General features: G+C 29.6%; 3 protein-coding genes across 5 annotated transcripts in view; 2 read left to right on the forward strand and 1 right to left on the reverse strand.

Annotated features, from left to right (window-relative positions):
- The window catches only part of LOC148235986 (uncharacterized), a 31,531-nt gene extending 24,218 nt beyond the window's left edge, over positions 1-7,313 (forward strand). Inside the window, exons 2-5 of one of the 3 annotated variants that reach the window (XM_088184756.1) lie at positions 5,433-5,685; positions 5,758-5,889; positions 6,008-6,133; positions 6,313-7,313. In XM_088184756.1, the coding sequence (XP_088040882.1) occupies positions 5,433-5,685; positions 5,758-5,889; positions 6,008-6,133; positions 6,313-6,503 (702 nt within the window). In that variant the 3' untranslated portion in view covers positions 6,504-7,313. Of the gene's footprint in view, positions 1-5,432; positions 5,686-5,757; positions 5,890-5,956; positions 6,134-6,312 lie in introns of all 3 variants that reach the window. The other 2 variants (XM_088184757.1, XM_088184755.1) reach the window with 2 other exon arrangements.
- Positions 7,307-10,697, reverse strand: rtv (QVR superfamily protein rtv). The gene is made up of 3 exons (XM_088184758.1): positions 10,499-10,697; positions 8,195-8,368; positions 7,307-8,120 (listed from the first exon to the last, which is right to left on the reverse strand). The coding sequence occupies exons 1-3, from the start codon at positions 10,557-10,559 to the stop codon at positions 7,921-7,923; spliced, it is 435 nt and encodes a 144-aa protein (XP_088040884.1). The 5' UTR covers positions 10,560-10,697; the 3' UTR covers positions 7,307-7,920.
- Positions 10,698-13,332: 2,635 nt separating this feature from the next.
- Positions 13,333-20,193, forward strand: LOC148235988 (protein lin-9 homolog). Its single transcript, XM_088184515.1, has 2 exons — positions 13,333-13,553; positions 17,268-20,193. Exons 1-2 carry the CDS (start codon positions 13,535-13,537, stop codon positions 18,992-18,994), a joined length of 1,746 nt encoding a protein of 581 aa, XP_088040641.1. The 5' UTR covers positions 13,333-13,534; the 3' UTR covers positions 18,995-20,193.
- Positions 20,194-20,195: the final 2 nt, after the last annotated feature.

The raw sequence follows: 20,195 nt of genomic DNA on the forward strand, positions 1-20,195 counted from the left end.
CGTTGAAATCGATATTGATCTATGTTACATAACAACTTTTTTTATATAGTGTTTTTTAGATTCATAACATCGATATTTATTATCTGTATAAATGTTGTTTTTGAATGTATTTAAATTATTGTATTCTATATTACACTATGTGTGGTTTCCAACATATTGAATTCAACATACTTCACAGCTACATACTTTGAGACAACTATGGGCATTCAATTTGGGTATATGCTGTTATTTTCACTAAAATGCATTTTATCTTTCACGCTTTGTTAAAGAGAATTAGATCAATACAACCAAAAAAATTAGATTCGTGTATAAAACCGAAATTATATATATATATGGCAGTAGAAACTGCAACAATTATTTCACTTTTGACGTAAATTCTTGACTTCCGAGAACTGAGATGAAAAATTATTATTCACAATAAATAAATTATTTACTCACATGTTTTTCAGACCTTAAATAAATATTTTTTATCGTGTTGATTTAAATAAATATAAATTATTAAAAAATATGTATTTAATGTACGAACAATATTATATATACAAAATGTGCCTGTACCTTACAGAATATTTTACAAAAAATATAATTATTCATTCATTGAGTTTTATATATACTACCTATTTTATAAAGACAAATTTTAACACCTAATCTCTATCATCTGAATTACATCTGGTCTATATCTAAATGCTTCTATAATTCTGAGACACTAGTAGCTGGAGATAAACACAAAATATTTATTATTTTTTTATTAACAATATAAATAAATAGATATTCCATGCCATCTCTTTCCTTAGTAAGAGTTTTGAGAACAGCAGAACAGTAAAGCTGTTTCATTAATAATAATAAGCCTTGGTCCATGGATGTAATATTAGGCGGTATGAAAAATTCAATATGCTTTCATTTGCATGAGAACAAGAATTATCTACTTGCAATACTGCTTTCTGTGACAATCCTTCACTTTTTATTCACTTCAGAAACCAATTTGCTTTTGAACCAATCTTCGAAGATGTCTCTATCCATCCATGCTCCTTTTCGATTATAATAATTAACAGGACGATATTTTTATTTTAATTCTCTTACTTTACTACACCGTCTGTTTCATTTTCCTTAAAAATAATTGAAATGAATTAATAAATATGAATATATTATCCGCACCCGGATAATCAATAGTACACCATAGTAAATAAAAATTACTTTTTATTGCAATGTCATAAACGATGCTTATTAAATAATCATTTAACCTTCATTTTAACATAGACCGCTATTGATATGAACGATTCTTTTTTATTTGGGTTATGACCCTTATGCAATGATGAAAATATCTAACTATGATTAAACAATAGAGTTTTTATAAAACGAATGACTCTAGGCGTCGACATATCGCACCCAATAAATTCCTAAAACTTCGATTCGATTTTACGATAATTTTTACGAGGCGGTATAGGAAAAATGAGACCCGGGGACAGCAAAGCATAAATCACGTCTTATCGTTTACGTTTCAATATAATAATTCACTCGAAAGTGTGAGATAACATTAAAGAAAGGCTTTAAATAGCGGCAAAAAAGTGAATTGTTCACGCGTGCATTTAAATAATAAACGCACGAACGAGATTTTGTAAATTGGTAAGTTTTAGATTGCAGATAAAGCCAACAAGTGAGAGTATGCAAAGCGATTTAACATTTTTATGTAAAATACATATAATAATCAATTAAATTAAATTAATCAATTAAAACATAGATATATTTAAATCCTGTTTTGTATTCAGGTGTATTGCTTTATTTTTGCTAAGAATTTAGAAACGAAATTTCTTTTTAATATTAGCTAATAGCTCTGAATTCTAACAAATACATGCATATTAGATATTAATTCAGTTAGTTATTGATCACGCGATAATCGACTGTCTTTGAACATTGGAAAATGACATTTTTAATGTCAAGGACACCTTGTATATATTATTGCATCAAGGACAAGTGGTATCTATGGGTAACCACATTTTATTCAAATTCGTAAATTTTAAAGATGTGGGAATAATTTTTAAATGCAAGTTAAAATTTGATAGTTAAATTCTTAAATATGCTTGAGTTTGTTATGGGAGCGCGTCAACTTTTAAGAGAATTATTGTAATTTTATATATTGTCATTATTATTAGATGCCTCTTTGTCCAACATTGCAGAATATACTCTTTAATGATCCGCCCGTGTGTGGCCAGCTAATTACTACTCTAAGCTCTACACAACTATGTTTCCTTTAAGAACTTGTTGATCCTTGTTTATTTTGTTAAAAAAATGTACTCAAACGTGACTCTTGTCATATCAAAGATTACATCAAATAATATGTAGATTAAACGCTGATTTTAAAACTCGGTACCTATTTTTTAATTACTATAACTATACTATATACGGTTATAACACGTTTTTAGTATTTATTAATGTAGTTTAATTTATACATTTTTTCGGTTTATTGTAACTAACATTATTTAGCAGTATTTATTTTAATTTGATTATTACCTTTCTTTACAAATTTTGAATAACATATTATTTACACAAAACTTGTGCTTAGTTAAAATTTGTTATTTTTACTGTAATATGACATAAAAGTAAAACATAATTTAATTTAAAAATGATTAAAGATGTAATTATTAATCTGAATAAACTAATAACTTGTATTTAATACATCGTTTTTAAATAAAACATGTTTTTTAAGTGACTAGGAGTTTTTTGTGTAAAAACAAGAAGAATGTACTCATCTAAAAATATATATTGTGTATATTTTATGATATTACATAAAAAATATGATATATCATGTAATATTAAACTTTAATATTAATTAATAATTGATTATACAACATGTTTGCAATGATATATAATGAGAAATTTGTAATACTAAAAGAATTTAATCATTCGTTTGACGACTTCAATTTACGTTTTATATAACGCTAATTTCGTCGACAATTTCTCATCTACGTCATTGTACGTTCGTCGTGCGTAATTTACTCACTCGCTTCACGTAAAACGTAACCCGGCCATCTCACAAACACATAAGTACTTTTAATACATGTATTTCAAAATCTTAAATCTGAGGAACCCATTGCGAAAATATAATCGCCTAATTGTTTCTAAGCGCCTTATTAGACCACCAGATAAAAAAGAGAAAAATACTACAACAATGAAACGAGCACCCAAAATGTCGTGCTCGAGAGAATCGTGTCTTTGGAACTTTGGTGAATTTTCATTTTTTACGGTGATTAATCACTTTCGATTAATTTCGGGCATGTGCTCGTTAAGTAAAAGCCTATTTTCAAGGTTTTAATGCCTTATTGTAATTAGTGTTTGTGAATGAGCATTTCAGTCACGGATTATGATTTACTAATGCTTCTTCCTTGTCAATGAAAGGAGCTCATAATTAAATATAGAACGTCGAATTCCATTGGATTAGTATTATTGCGACTTTTCATAATTTACCGTTCGTCGAGGTCTTTTCTGTAATAAAAGTTACTCGCTCGTGTTTCATAGTATTTATCAATCTATCACAGTAGCATAGCAAAGGGGGGTGTCCAGGGGGTCTGAATCCTGCCTTGGCGGAGCGCAGCCAGTGATTTTATGTAATTAAAAATAAATTACAAAAATTATCTTGCCTTTTTTCTTGACAAACCCCCCCTTAACAAAATCCTGGCTACGCCACTGATCTATCATATCATCATAATAAATTTACAATTCGATTGTTATAGTGTGGACAAACACATTACATATTAGATTTCACTACTTCTACAGCAATAACTAAATTGAATTAAATTTGTAAACTTATTTATGAGTAATCCTTTAATACCAACTTCAGACAAATATTTTGTCTAATATTACAAAGAGAAGTGCTTCTTAAACATGTTTTATCATGGAGCTCGAAATAAAAAAATAGCTGAATAAAAATAAATAGTTCTTCAAAAGTTTTAGTTTTCAGTGACTAACGGTACTTTATCTATTAATAATTATTATTAATACATTAATATATAAGATGCACCGTATAAACGTTATTGATATCACATTTACTAGATCAGTCGTTTGCTAGTCGTTCAGTCGACCTATATGCTTTGTGGCCACCACCCGGATAGGTACAGAGAACACTTATATGCATAAACACATATAAGTTTGTTACAATATTGGCCTTAACTCAGTGTCGATTATGAACCTCACATAATTGCTATATATGTTACAGCCAGTGTGAATTTCGAAAATGCATACATTACCTAGGCAATGTATACACTGTCAAATCTCTTCAGTTATAGTATATACAAGAAAATGTATTAACAATGTAAATATTTATTGTATGCTCTCATTGTTTAGTACTAGTCAGAGTATACAAAATTAAATAATTCATTTATGTAATAGATATTTTAAACCATTTATGGAAAGTAAATATTGTTGCCAATTTATCTATTCCTTGAGTGTTGATTGTTCTGACCAGCGCCCGCTCGCTGCCGCTTGCTCGCACCTAATCTGTCCAATGCTATTTTTTTAATATTACTGGCTCTACGATTAATTTTTTTCCATTAGGTTATTTGTCATTAGCGCTCGTCTGCCATGTCTTGTTCCTTGACGATGTAATTAGCTCACGTCGGAGAGTTCACACACTCACTAGTTAAAGCATACATTATCTAATGAAAAATAAACAAAAAAAGTTGTATTGTAACCTTTAACTAAAACTCATAGTGCATACTTTGTCTACTCCTTATATACTTTATCTAAATTCAACACTTTAGCTGTAACATAATACAAATTCCGTAGGACTGTAGCGATAAAAGTAATTTTGCTGCTTTTAAAACATAAAATCACATACTTGTATACAATAACACACTTGTCAAATAATAAGATGACCAGATTTTGAAAGTATCAAAGGACACTAAAATTATGGTCAACTCCGAAATTTTTGTACGAGAAGGACAAAGGGAGGAAAAGGAAGGACAAACTTTTTGAAGACAATTCTTCTCAAATGAGGACATCTGGTCGCTCTACATATAAATAATATTAGTTTGATTTTTTAATATTTTTTCATTTAATATATGTAACACAAAGTGATATCATTGACCTTAAACGATCCAGTATCCTTCATGATTAATATAATAATATATATTATTTTATAATGAAATAGGGATTGAATCGTCATTAAAATTACCATAAATATGTATATGCATTTTTAACAAAGTTTTTATTTGATTAAATTAATAATTAGTCCACTCTTATTATCGAATTTGCTTCAATTTCATTAATCTATTAATATATACAATTATAATGGTTTTACAAGCATTACTACAACTCTTAATATATACTTTATCTAATATATCTTAAGAATCTTTCTTAATAACATACTTGTAGATATAACACACATATATTACTTTTTACTAAATAAAACGTAATTAACATTTAATTACATGTTTTTCCAGATACTGCACGAAAACCGGAATCTCAGAGAATCTCAAATAGCAGCTATTTTCCTGTTGATCCTCTCAGTAAACTACACATCAGCAGTACCACACATACCTAGATTTACTTCACATGTCAGTTTCGTTACACCGGCCGCAAGTTATTCACATGGAGTCGGTGACATAGAACCAAGACATTCAAGGATATTATACAACAGCTATGGCAGTAAGCCGCTTAAAAAGCAACGGCAAGGAAGCTTCAGGAGCTTTCAAGGTACTATAAAATATGTACATATTTTAACATAAATGTATTTCACACATTTTTTCTCTGACAAAACGACTTTAGGTTTCAAACAAGACAACACATTCCAAGGCTATCAAAGTGAAAGACCTCTTATACCCTTCCCTACATTTCCAAGCTTCACAAGCGGTAATTCGATTTCTATACAACACCATGGTTCAACGTTCAACTCTTATGGTAAAGATGCATTTAAAATGTTAATTAAATATCAATTTATAAATGTGATTGATGCTAATGTTTTCAGGCAATGCCGACTCATACAAAATACCTGCTTTACCACCTTCTCCGTATAAAGTAGATTCGCCTGATGCAGAGTCACTGTGGCCTGAAGGTTTACTAGCTTCACCTGGAATACCGAACCATCAACCAGCTCACCAGCACAATAAATATCCACAATACGATATTTATACTGATAATTTTGGTTAATATTGATGTTTACTCAGTATATTTTTATATATAGTTATTATATTACTCGGTATATACAGTTATTATTAAATCTTTCATTATTTTTGATAGTTTGGGTTGCCTTTAAGTTGTTATTCATACATTGGCAATTTTCTGTTCAATTTGTTTTTATTAATATTATTTTTAATTTTTCAGATCCTTACCTGTTGCAAGGAATTGAAGCAGTTCAAGCCTTCGAAAGAGCTATAGCTCACGGTGAACTTTTTCACCATGAAATACCACATGAACGAGCATTGTTGGCGAATCAACAACACCGTTTAACAAACGGACTGCATGCCAATCGCTTAGGAAGCATACGAAGAACATCTCCATGGTACAGGATATAATAGGCTTTTGATTATAATTTATAAACTTAAAATTCCTATATCATATAATTAGTTATATAAATGTACATATACAAGCATGGTGTGAATTCTGATTGATTATTTATTTCACTTTATTAAGGTATGCATTATTTGATTTGATTAACTCTTGCCATTTAATGAAATCAAAAATAATTTTAATTTTAATTAATAGTATTAGATAGAAGTAACATACTATACGTCGCGATTATGTTAACGTTAAAACTGATGAAATACTCATTGGAAATATATTTTAATTTAACTTTACAGTTCAATTTTAACAGTCAATTTCACAATGATAAAACGACTGCAATTTTTATTATTTGAAAATGAAATATTAGTCATTTATAAAAATATCTTTATTATAAGTACATGTAATAATTTTAATGTTTGTATTTTAACCATTATACGTAAGTATAATGCCATAAATATTTTAATATAAAAAAATATCAATACAAACAAACATTAATAATACATCTTTGAATGTATAATAATGCCATAATAAAGTTAGTTTCTTCTATTATCTAAAATAATTTTATATGTAATAATGAAATTGAAGGTGTTTTATGAAATATTAAAAATATTCAGAATTCCGAATAAACAAACATAAATAATTTGTATCGCTTTCTATAATATAATACATTTACTGCAGACACTGTATAATTTACTTTTAATAATGAGTTGAACATGTATTATTTTGTATTATTGCAGTGTGATTATATACATATTTTATCATATATACATATGTATGTCTCAAAATTGTATAATAACTAATAAATACAAAGCAATTGATAGTATTGTTTTTATTCATTTTATAATTTACATCACAAATTTAAATTAATATAAATAAATATAATTACACCAAGAAATATAACTACATATATTATTTTTGTATATAAAAAATTGTATACTTTTAATTACTATTATTTCCTGGTTTATTATACTATAAATATCAGACAAATACTTTATTTGGATACAAATATATAAATAAATACTTTTTCTTTATTTTTAATAATTCAAATATTTATGTGCTAAAAACAATTAATTATTCCAAGTATCTAACCGTATATTTTTAAACTATAAGATTCTTTATAAACTTACTTATAATTAATCTTACAGTTTAATACTTATTTATTTGATTTGTTATACTGATTTATAAAATTCAACAAAGAATCTTCATAAATATATTAGATATCATTTTTTTATAAATAAATAATATAAATACAATAATAAAAATAAGTACGAGTATTCAGTGCATATTATACGATATAGAATAATTTGTTCAGTATATTGAATTTTAATGAAATATTCAGTAAAATGTTATTAGTTAATAATCACAATAATATAAAATCGTATTGTAAAACTGTTTCTGTCTCACAAGTATATTTGTAGTATGAATAATCTAGTATAGCATCTTTAAAGTGACTAAAAAGACAGCCAATAAATATTTGTTAACAAAGAGATTATTAGCGTCATTGCACAAATCTCCTATGCAGAAACACATGTAAACCTTTTTGTAATTATAAACTGTATAGGCACACCTCTCTTCGTTGTCAGAAGGACTTCGTTGCAAGCACATGCGTTGTGTTGCAATTCCATAATCTAAAAATTGTTACAAATATAATTAAATATAAGTAATATAATTCATGATGCTATTATGATATTATGAATCAAACCATCATCTTTGTATGTGTTTCCTCCTTCTAAGATTTTACCACACCATCCAGACGCACAAGGCGTTGAACCGACACCTTTCGATGGGTCAACCTGCGTACCATTTAGTGTAAAAGGATCTTTGCACGTTCCCAAATCTCCACGTGAACGGCATGTGAAACATCTTCTTATCAATCCTGAAAATTATTAGATTGATTTTAATAAACATATCATTGTAAATATTATTATTCATCAAAACTACATATAATTGTTGATCTTCATATGAAAGAGCTGATGAATCATGAGCGCTGTATAAAAATATTGAATAAGGGGAAAATTGTTGATACACTTAAGTTTAAAAGAAACATTATTGCAGATTTCGTGAATTCTTAGTTGAATTTCTTTTTAGATAAACAGTGAGCAATGGCCGTTTAAGGTTATTCTATATTACTTAGTTCCTGCTAAACACTGAAGAAAGTATATCTGAGCTAAAAATAGAATCTGTAAAACTATCTGTAAAATCTGTTATAACATACAAACTTAAATTTCAATGACAAGATAAAGAAAATAAAAAAATAAACAGTGAAAAACATATTTATCAAAGAGTACCTCAAGGTTTTAAACTACCATTGATATTAATTATTTGATATATAAATGCTATAATATGTTTAATTAATAATCTATTTGCTGAAGATACATAAATACAGTGTGTGTGATAATATAAATAATAATAGTGAATTCATTAAATATTATAAAATAACATTTAACGGAATTAGAAAATCAGTAAGTTAGCTGGAAGTAAAAGAAAAAGGAGCAAATACTGTTGAAATAGATTTATAATAAAAATAATATAATTAGTAAAACTAATTATTCACATAGATAAGCGGAAAGTATCACGGTTATAGCAATATCAACATTGAACGGTGTAAGAAAATGTGAAGAAATGAGATATGCAACCAATAACAGAATACTGACACCACTTCAATCAGGCATCTGAAAAAAGTACTGCAGCAAGAGAGTCATGCAATTTATTACAGAAATTAAATAGACAATAAGCGGATGATAAAAATAAATTAATTGATGTAATAATTCTATATTTTAAACAGACATTTGAAACAATAGATTGAAAGAGCCTGTTAAAAAGTTAGATGTGTATGGATTTAAAGGTCAAGTATTGAAAATATGTACTATTATATAGAAAATGAAGTAGGTATGTCTTGGAGTACCAGAGGGATCCTTATTGGGTCCATTATTGTTTGTGTTACTATGTAGATGAAAGTATATAAGAAGTATAAGTGCTGAATTATTAATTGGATATGATAAATTTTCAGTTAAAATAAAATTTAGTGCTATCAAAACTAAAGTAATGTTATTGAATAGTAAAAAAAATAGAAGAGGTGGAAATAATGATAATGGGTGCAAAAAACTACTAATAGTCCACCATTATGCAGTATGTATATTTAACACTAATAGTATTTTATAACATTGATTACAAAAATTACAGAACAGAGAGAAAAAATAAGTTCTTAATAAGAGAAATTTGGGTGGATATACGTAATAAGGTACAAAAGTTTCCAGTCCACCGTTTTTTTTGGGATTCTCAATTGATTCTGCCCGTTTACTTTAAAGAACGAAATACTACAGTTGCTGGTGAATATTATGTGTCACTTATGTATAATTTTAAGGACGCCATAATAAAACAAGCACTTTAGAAATTGTCTTGGGGAGTAGAGTTATTATTCCACAGTGAACACCTCGTTGGCTGCGAATGCTGTTATTGAGCAATATGTTTTGTTCGGGAATTAAATCAATAAAGTAGTTTTATAAACAAAATAGGAAAATTCATATGTACAAAAGAATTACCATGTTTATAACAAGTTGCATTAATAAAATATTATACAAACTAAATAACTTTACATTGTAAATAAGGATTTTAAAAATTAAGATTTTCAATTGATTAATTAATATTTTATAAAAGTTCATAAATAAATATATTGGCTAAGAAGTTATAAACATAAAGTATTATCTTCTAGAAATAAATATTAAGCTTGTCCATTATGTTTATTTTGTTTACTACATATGCAAAAAATCAGAGCAAATGAACAAATCTACAAAAATATAATATAAAATCTACAGACGTTTAAAAACAGAATTTTTTTATTTAATTATTTTATAATTTATATAGAAATAAAATGAACCTAAATAACAGTACTAAAATATGTTGAAACTTCGTCACCTTTGTTACATTAACAATTGTTTCTAGAAGACCCATATGCCAAGTCAGACAGCAAACCTGCGTTCGAAATTTCACTTTAAGTATAACTCACCTTCCGAATGTCCGATTAGAAAACCAATTATTGTGAACAATATCAACGATCTTGTGTCCATTTTTCCTAAATATATCACCGTTCCAAAACACCACGACTACTGACGTTACCGGCCCATTGTAGAATTCTACAATCACTGCATACTTATCGTTTCCGTAAAGAATTCAAGAATTTTGTATAGCTCGCTCTTTTACTCTTGGTAATGAGAGATACGCAAAAGAAGGAGACAGATATACCTGCCTTGAACACGAACGCAATAAAGGTCATTTGACCATTACCATTTATAAATTAGAAAGTTCGGATGAACAATAATGCTAGTCTTATTGTGAAGTTTCGATACATATATATGTCGCTAAAATTATAATCGTTATTACTTACTAATAAAACTTATAAAAAGTATAGAATTAAATAGCATTTATAAAAACAACAAAAATGATAAACAGCTAATTAATTTGAGGGGAAAATATTTATCTTTATCACAAAATATTATTACAACCCTCCCTCCCCCATATAAATTATTCTTAGTAACAGACATAACGTTAATTTAGATATACCTATTAACGTAGATAAAGTTTATTTTAATTGAAAATATAAATATGTTTTTTATAAACACATTCGTGAAAAGTAATAACGAGAATCAGCAAATTAAATTTAATTACAAACCCTATATATTAAAATAATGCCGAAAGATCAGCGAAAATGCATATATGCATTTTAAAAAAATCCTACCTGTAAACGATTTCATTTGTAACGATTTTTTTAAATACATTATTTTTGTTTTATATTTCTGTTGTCGTGTTTCTATTTTTTATATATGCGATGCGCTGTTTCGACGTGGCACCGTATTTTGTACTGTTTTAACGCTGCGCTGTTTTGTCAGCACTATTTTGTCTTGCGCTGTTTTACCGAGACACCGATGTTTAATACTTAATCGTCACCAAATGTGCTTATATTTACCGTAAAAAAATATATAAATATAAGTTTAGAAAGATCAACTCAACAAAGATTCATTCTTATTTCATAATATATCTAAAAGCTTGTTACATTAGACATAATCTCCCACTACAATTACACTGTGCCAGATGAATATAAAAATCTAAAATAACCTGATTTTAAGGGGTATTGATTAAACACTTGAGTTAAGTTGAACAGTGAAATGCTGTAACTTGATACGTATAAGTAAAACTATGTGTTGATATGGTGAACACTTGGTTGGTTGTGACATATTTTTTTATTATTTTATTTTTGCTATTTATTGTAAATAATTACCAAACGGCATTTCAACATCGTTGCGTGATAATTACGAATACGGTATAATAGAATTAGGTAACTATTGTAGCAACAAAGCAAATTGTATGAACACTCCGCTCCAGCCCAATACCGCGTGTAACATATAACATCGAATTTAATATAATACCTAATATCTTCAAATGGGTATTTTTTAACGTTAACTGCTACATACATTGGAGTAAAGTATTTCTATTAATATTTACTCATTTGAGTTTGCCATATCACTACATTATATAATAAAAAAATATTATTTATTTTCAAAATTCAAAATGAGAATAATTAGAATACTTCATCATAAGTAAATATGAGTAAAAGTATGAGTAAAGTAACCGAACTCTATCGATTTATTATTATTATTATATATTATTTGTAGTCAGTGATACCATTTAATATACTTTTTAACAATACATTCATAATGGGGGAAGAAGCGCAAAGAGATTGATAAAGGAAAATAGTTTTAGCTTAGTTAGCTACACAAAAATAGTTTTAGCTTAGGCAAAGAGTTTAGAACTATATTCATAGATTGACATTTAATTTTAAATATTTATATTTATCAGTATTGTAAATCTATCTCTGTAACAAACAAACAGTACAATGTTTTACCATGGTGTAATATGTGAGGGATTAAAATAATGAGGGTGAGTTCAACAAAACATTTTCTAAATATTTTATTGTAACAAACATCTCTATAATATAAATATCTACAACTATTTGTGTTGTCTTATTTAACATATATTTAGAATTATTAATCATATATACAACCCTTTTGTATTTTTATAATTATTTTTTGGTGTAGGTGTAATAGTAGCAATTTTAATTTCTTACAGTATTTCACCTTTAGAAAAAAAAAATTTTAATGCTTTCATTATTTTCACTTATTTTTTAAAACGCTAATATACATAATAAAATAAGTTACAACCAAAAAACAAAAAAATTTAATCGTATGCCTGATAAATTTATTATGCTCATGTTTTCGTTTATACATTGCTGGTTAATATATATAAAAAAAAAAGTAATATTAGTAACTAAATAATAAAGTAATTAAAATAATTTTAAATTAGCGCTTACTTATGTCGCGTTTTGAGCTCACTAATATTTCCCGCTCTGTATTATTAGGTGAGTTAAGCAATTTTATAGTTTATACATGGTTTATGCAATTTAGTCTCTTATGAATTTAAAACACATTTTTAAAATAAAAAATACTAAAATATGTATATATTTTAGTTATCGTATTTTTATGTAGTTAGTATATTTGTAAGAAAAATATTTTACGTAAAGCATACGTTAAGTAAAATTAGAAAAATAAGTAGTCTAGATGAGCATCTTTAAAATACTCATATTGTTTGTTATAGATTTAAATAAACAATATTTTATTATTAACCTTAGTAATATCCCTTATATTGCTGTTATAAATAAATATAACGTTTTATAAATCAGTATATTATTGGTAATAAATATTGTTAATAATTTTTAAATTAGATTTTATTTTGGTTTAAATTTGCCCATTCATAAGAAAAGATGTTAGTCGCCTGGCGAAAAGGCACGATGATTATGAGCGTTATCGCCGCTGTTAAGTGTCTATGGTCGCGCGCTTAGGTTGGCACCCATTTTGAACGAGCTCCGCTGGCAGCGGCCCCCGCGGCTGCGCCCTCGACCCGATTTTTTACAAGCACTCGTTCTTCTCGTCTCCCTGGAGCCCCAGTCTTCGAAACGTCAAAATCCATCGCTAATCTCTTCACCGCCAACATGGCGGACAGGAGCCGCCGTAAGAATTGTTTTTAACTTTTAAACCACCCGCCCGCTCCGGGGTCGCGCCCCCGCAACCCCAATCGCGTCCTTCGCCTTCAACAGAGTCCTCCTTTTCGCTTAACGCCCATATATACCACTGCCGCGCGTCTCGGTCTGCGGTATTCGCGTTTGAAATTTGAAAAAATTCAAATTGCGTTTGAACGGCCGACAAATGGCGGACCCGTCAGTTTCTATCAAACGATGCACTATTTTACAGCGTTATACATTAGTCTAGCATAATCAATTTTTCTCGATTGTCACATCCTCTTATGCTCTATAGTCTGAGTGAGTCTTGACTGCCTGTAGGATATGTCATCTGTCTATCGTTTTATCGTTTCATCGTTTCCTCAAACCTCCTTACTAACATTAGGATTCTGTTAATTCTCAGTCACGCCTAGGTGACACCCTCCAGCTCGTTTAATGTTATTTTCATTGGAGGTTATCGGTCGCTTATATCAGCAGGTACAATTTTGAGAACAACAATTGTCTACCAATGTCCGGGTTATAGTTTAAATTATATACTCTTATGTTATCCCCCGACTTACGTCGTCTATATTTTAAATGAAAATTTCATGTATTTATATGTAAATAAACCTTTATCAAACCACTGTGATGACTATAGTGCAGGACAAAGTAAAATAGTTCACTCGCGATATTTTATAGCGACTAAGCGGGGTACATTTCTAGTTCAAAATACTTGTTATTTGTTAAATATTTGTAATCTATACAGATATCCCAATGAATGGAACGCGAAAAAAATTAAAATATCTTAACAAATAATAATGGTATCAACGTTTTTAGATTATAAATAACTTTGTATTAATTTATGTTTCGCTATTGTATTATTTTGAGTGGTAACTTATCAAACACTCGCTGACTAATCGCCACGTACTGGACGATGCATAAGACCACGACAGTTTGCTACTGCTGCTTCCTCCGAGAGTTTGCTCGGGGAAAGCTATTTACATTTAAATGCATTTTAAACATACTCAAAATGAAAATCTAAATCAATTTCACTATTATATTAACTTTTAGTTCATTGATACTCAATTTTAATTTGAGGTTACTTTGTACCCCATACTGATTCACAGTCCCATTTTCGAGGTCTCGGTACGCGAGCGGTAATTTAAAAGTTCTTATACTCATTAGTTACAAAATCATTTTCTAATTATTATATTTTAGATAACACTAATATTTGCACACATTGAAATTTTGTTAATCAATATATGTATTATCAACACTCACCGCCTATCTAGTATTGTCAAAAAGAAACTTTTTTATTATATAAAATCTTTCTAATTTTTATTATCCGTTATTTTTATTTCGGAATTAATATTGATTTTTACAGCTCCAAGTGGTGATTATTTTTTAAATGTTTTTATTCATGTAAAAAATTAATTGTCTACCATATTTTAAAACATTATATTTCTTCTATTGCTTATAAGCAAACTATATTAATTGATACAATAATACAATATTAATATAACAATATAATTTATTCAACGAAACATATGCAAACAAAGTAAATTTGTATATTCACAGTTGAAGTATACAGGATTCTTGGGTTTATTTATTTATAATTTAAAAATATGAAAATTTTCTCCATTGTATTTTCATTTAAAATATTTCTATTGTCTCGCAAAATAAACTTTAAGCCAAAGAAAGCCCTTTCAATACAACTTGTGTTGCTGAAGCTCCTAAAAACCACCATTGCAATTTTGTATTAATGAGGAAATATATTTTTATTTTCCTCCCAAAATTCTAAAATATGTTTTCTTTGTGTCTAAGCTTTGTACATGGTTAAAGTTATTCAATATCCACATCTGTAGAAATAGGAAATCTGTGTCTCTATTGCCAATTCTTTACTTCTTAAAAAATGCTCTAAAATGTCGACTTTTCATCGGATGTTTCACTAGAAACTAGATGATTGTGCTTGTTTATCCGTGATTGAAATTGATTTCTTTAAAAATTGTAATTTGTTCCAAATATTTTTCAAATGTTGCACAGCCTGCATTTTACCGATATTTTTTCAGTTCAGCTTCGGTTCGAAGCCCTTTTTATAAGATCAATTGTACATACAATGAATGAATCGTTAACATTTATACGTGTCATTTCGAACATCAATCATATTCGTGCAATCAATTCATTAAATCTAGTAGGTTATAAAATTCAAGTGATTTTCAACCTCAAATTAGATTTTTTACTTATTATTATTATAACTTATTTCTCATATTGGCTTTGCACAAAATCTGAAAAAGCATCATTTTAGAATTCTAAAATACTAAAAAAATAATTTAATTTATTTTTGACGGATGTGGTATTAAAGTATTTGTATAATACAGGACGATCCAATTTGAGTTTCCTTTGTTGGCGGTACTGTAAATCAGACAGTTGTCAATAATCATGCGTGTTCAGTGTCAAATATTAGCTTGCAACAACTCATTAATAAATGGATCGTTTAACCACCACTCAATGCGTTAAAATTTTTCAATTGTTCTACAAAAATAACAATTCTGTACAAACTGTATCGAAATTTACGTGAAGATTATGATCAATTTCATTGTCATACTGTGCGAATAATTACAACGTAGTAAAAAATTTTTGAAGAGACTGGAAGCATTGGGTATAGGCCTGTGCATCATCGTGGCGCCCGTCCAGCTACTGTAAGTAAAAGTGGCCGAAGACCCAAAATTGTTGCTTCGTCGGCGTTGGCAGTTTTTGGCCTTTTTTTATGACTCCCTTCTTATGGAAATATACCTCATCAGAAAAAATCTTATCTGATAAGGTACATTTCCACCTCTCTGAGTATGCTTATAAGCAAAATTGCCGCATATAGGGTGAGGAAAATCCTCATATGGTTCACGATAGACCATTACATGCCCAAAAAGTGACTTGTGTCCATTGTTGTCAGGCAGCGTCATCGGGCCTTACTTTTTTTTAACACGAAGGTCGGACTGTAACAGTCAACGGTGAGCGCTATATGTGCAAGATAACCGATTATTTTTGTCACGAAATAGAAAATATTGATGTAGAAGACACATGGTTCCATCAAGACGGCACAACTTGCCACACATCGGGTGCAGCGTTGGATGTTTTGCGTGGAAAGTTCTCAGGTCGCATTAGTTCATATTTTGGTGACATTAACTGACTGCCAAGATCATGCGATTTAACGCCGTTAGATATTTTTTGTGAGGTTACGCTAAAGAATCGCGTCTACGTCAACAAAGCCAAAAAGCTGGAACACCTAAAAACCAGCATATACAATAACAACTCAAATAACTACCCTTTGGATGCTATGGTGATTTAAAAGTTATTTTTCATGTATCCATCGGTTCTTCCTATGCATTATAATAATTAAATTCATTCAAAAGTTTCCATTCCATTATCATATTAACAGTTCACAAATAAATTATTTTTTCGAGCACCATTACATCAATCTTTGTAAGCATTTATTTTATATAACGAATGATATATCATTGTTTAGCATCCGAGTGGTTAATTATCATTTCCAATTTAATAATCCAATTTCTAACATTTTTTAACATATTTTTGGGTGCTGTGGTTAAAAAAGGTTGCAGAGCACATAAATAATGTATTTGCACTACAGAAACGTATTTTGCTTTGAAGTTAACGAAGGTATTTGAATGCCTGCTTTCTAGTTAAAATTATAATGTTTCCATTCTCGTTTCAGAAAACTCCAGGAACAAAAACGACGACAATTCCCCTAAGCGAACTGTAACTGAAGTAAAACGCGAGCCCGAAGAACAAGACGACAATGATAGTACGCCTCAGTTTTGGGCCACTGCCCTCGGCCTCTGCCCTGTCGGTACTGTTCCTCCGCCGCGACCGTCCCCCCCGCAAGCCCTTCAGAAACTCAACGCACGAGGTATGCCGGCCAGGATAAGAAAGAAGAACAAACTCTTCTTCGATGACAATATCGTAAATGCACCTCCGCCTCGTTCCTCTCCAAAGAGAGGTCCTAAAATGACACCAGTCAAATCTCCGAGCAAATTACTCACCCCCATCTCAAAAAAAATGAAAAATCCTATGAAATCGCCTCGCATTGAAAGAATGGAATCAAGCAGAAGCACTTCGCCCGATAGAACAACTGGACAGAGGATTGGAATGCGATTGAGAAATCTATTAAAGTTACCAAAAGCTCACCGATGGGTTTGTTGTGAGCATTTTTACAGTAATATTGACAAGGTACTGTTGACAGGGGAGAATGATTTCAGGATTTGCTTGAGAGAGTCGTTCCCGAAGTTGACCGATAGAAATTTAACGCAAGTACAATGGACCAAGATTAGAAGAATCATGGGCAAACCTAGGCGATGCTCTCAGGCGTTCTTCAACGAAGAACGTTCAGATTTAGAAAAGAAGCGATATAGAATCCGGCAAATTCAGCAGCGGAAATCAACTTCCAACATATCATGGAAAGATTTGCCTAACGAAATCCCCATGCAGCTCGTTATCGGCACCAAGGTAACAGCTAGATTGAGACATCCCCAAGACGGAATTTATACAGGTACAATCGATGGAGTCGATACTTCTAATAACACATATAGGATCACTTTCGAGCGACCCGGATTAGGCACGCACTCCGTTCCCGATTATGAAGTATTATCCAACGAGCCGCCCGATACGATCAATCTATCCGTGTCGGCCAAGAAGAGTAGGCCCAAGCATGCAGTCCAAGGTTTGATGTCGCTGTATCATAACACCGGATTTACGGCTCCAGCGGTGGAAAAACCTTATTACGACCCGATTTTGGCATCTAGTACGAACACGATACTATTCGAAGATTCGATGATAGGTTGCTATCCAGCAAAATTTTTAGAACCCATTGTGAGAATAACGAAAATACTCCATGCCAAGAAAGCTAAGATACAAAAATTGCGCGAGTTCAACTGTGAAGCCGAACGCAGGAAGAGCTTTGGTGAAAGAATGCCGGACGATTTTGAAAGAAAGTATGCTTCAGTGGTTATTGATTTGGAAAAGATGAACTTGGATCTTCAAGATTATTTGAACAAAGTTCAGGATTACTGTCATGAAATAGCCCCCGGCTTATGCATGGCCGCAATGCTGGCACCTTCGCTCTTAAGGGAGAAATGTCGGTCGGAAGCTTCGGCCCTGGTTCACAAACACAATACTAAATCATTGATTAGCGAAAAGCATCTTGATCTTATTGTCGATTTAACTGCGCTATTATTGCAAGTTAAAAGTCTATCAGATTCGCAGCAGAATGCTTACGAACTGAAGGTTTTGCAAGGTACGATGCATCAAATTAAGATGAAGCTGCAATCTTCCGATCAGGTAGTTTTTCAAAATTGCGTCGAGATTCACATGCAGCGCATACAGTCGTGGCTTGGCTCTCCAGCTTTACTTAATTCAAAGGAAAGCTCGTATATGGTAACATGAGAAAGAAGAGACGATGTCCAGTCATCGCCTTTTTAAATCCCATTGCGGTTGCGTTAACCAATTAACTTATTCATACGTATGCTATTTTTAACTAAAACACTGACTTCAAGTTCTCACTAGTATATTTTTGGCTTTGCTTTTATAGTTGTAGATTTTAAAATTTTCCTCGAGTCTACAATTATGTGAACCAATCTAGGAATTAATATATGTTCTGCAATCATATTTTTCTTATAAAAATAATAGATTTTTATGAACGTACATATTCATTATAGTAATTGACTAAATCAATTATAACTAAAGTTGAAAAAAGATACATTTTTGTTACAAATCATATAAAATAAATGTTGATTTAGTAATTCAATGCTATGTGGGATATTTATGTTTTTAAAAAATTGATATTCTATCGTTCCTAAAAATATTTGAATATCCCTTTGCATTCAAAGACTATATATAATTAGGCAATGCCAGTTTTATTTAACTTGTAATCATAAAATATCCATAAAATTGTTTAATAAAATATTTAAAAATGTAATTTCAAATTAAACGTTCAAAAATATTTGTTGTATTTATGTTAACGCAATTAGATAAAATCGACTGTATATTATTAGCTGAAAATGAGGTTATGTTATTATCTCAAGACTGTATTTAATGTAATTAAGAGGCTTTCTAAATCTGTTTATGTTATAATTAATGTTGACAAACAAAGATACATCTTGCATGTGAGTTATATAAATATATATATATATATTAAGTATAATATGAATACCACCTTTGATATATTATAACTAAATTGTATTGACTACAATTAAATGTGAATGTAATGTTCAGTTTACGTTGGTCTTATATTGGCTATAATATTGTATATATAAATAAGAATAAGTCAGCTATATATTGAAGTCTAAAGTTTTTAGTCATAATTTGAAGATGTTATATAAAAAATCTGTAATATAGATGAGGATTTATTATTTTATGTGCACACAAATTCTAGTTTTTTCGAGTGTTTCAAACCCTGTATTAATTTTAAAATAAGATTAAATTTATTTATTAAACTGGTTAAAATAAATATTTTTATTGTATCAAAAATATATTTTGGCATCGTCATGAAAAAATGTGTACATTTATATTTAAAAAATGATTTTTGGCTGTAATTTAGAAATTTTGGTGAAAAGCACAATAAAAACTAGTTCAATTGTATAAAATA

The sequence above is a fragment of the Plectrocnemia conspersa genome, unplaced genomic scaffold (assembly GCF_051122295.1).
Source record: "Plectrocnemia conspersa isolate PC_06_02 unplaced genomic scaffold, ASM5112229v1 ptg000004l, whole genome shotgun sequence".
NCBI classification, from domain to species: Eukaryota; Metazoa; Arthropoda; class Insecta; order Trichoptera; family Polycentropodidae; genus Plectrocnemia; species Plectrocnemia conspersa.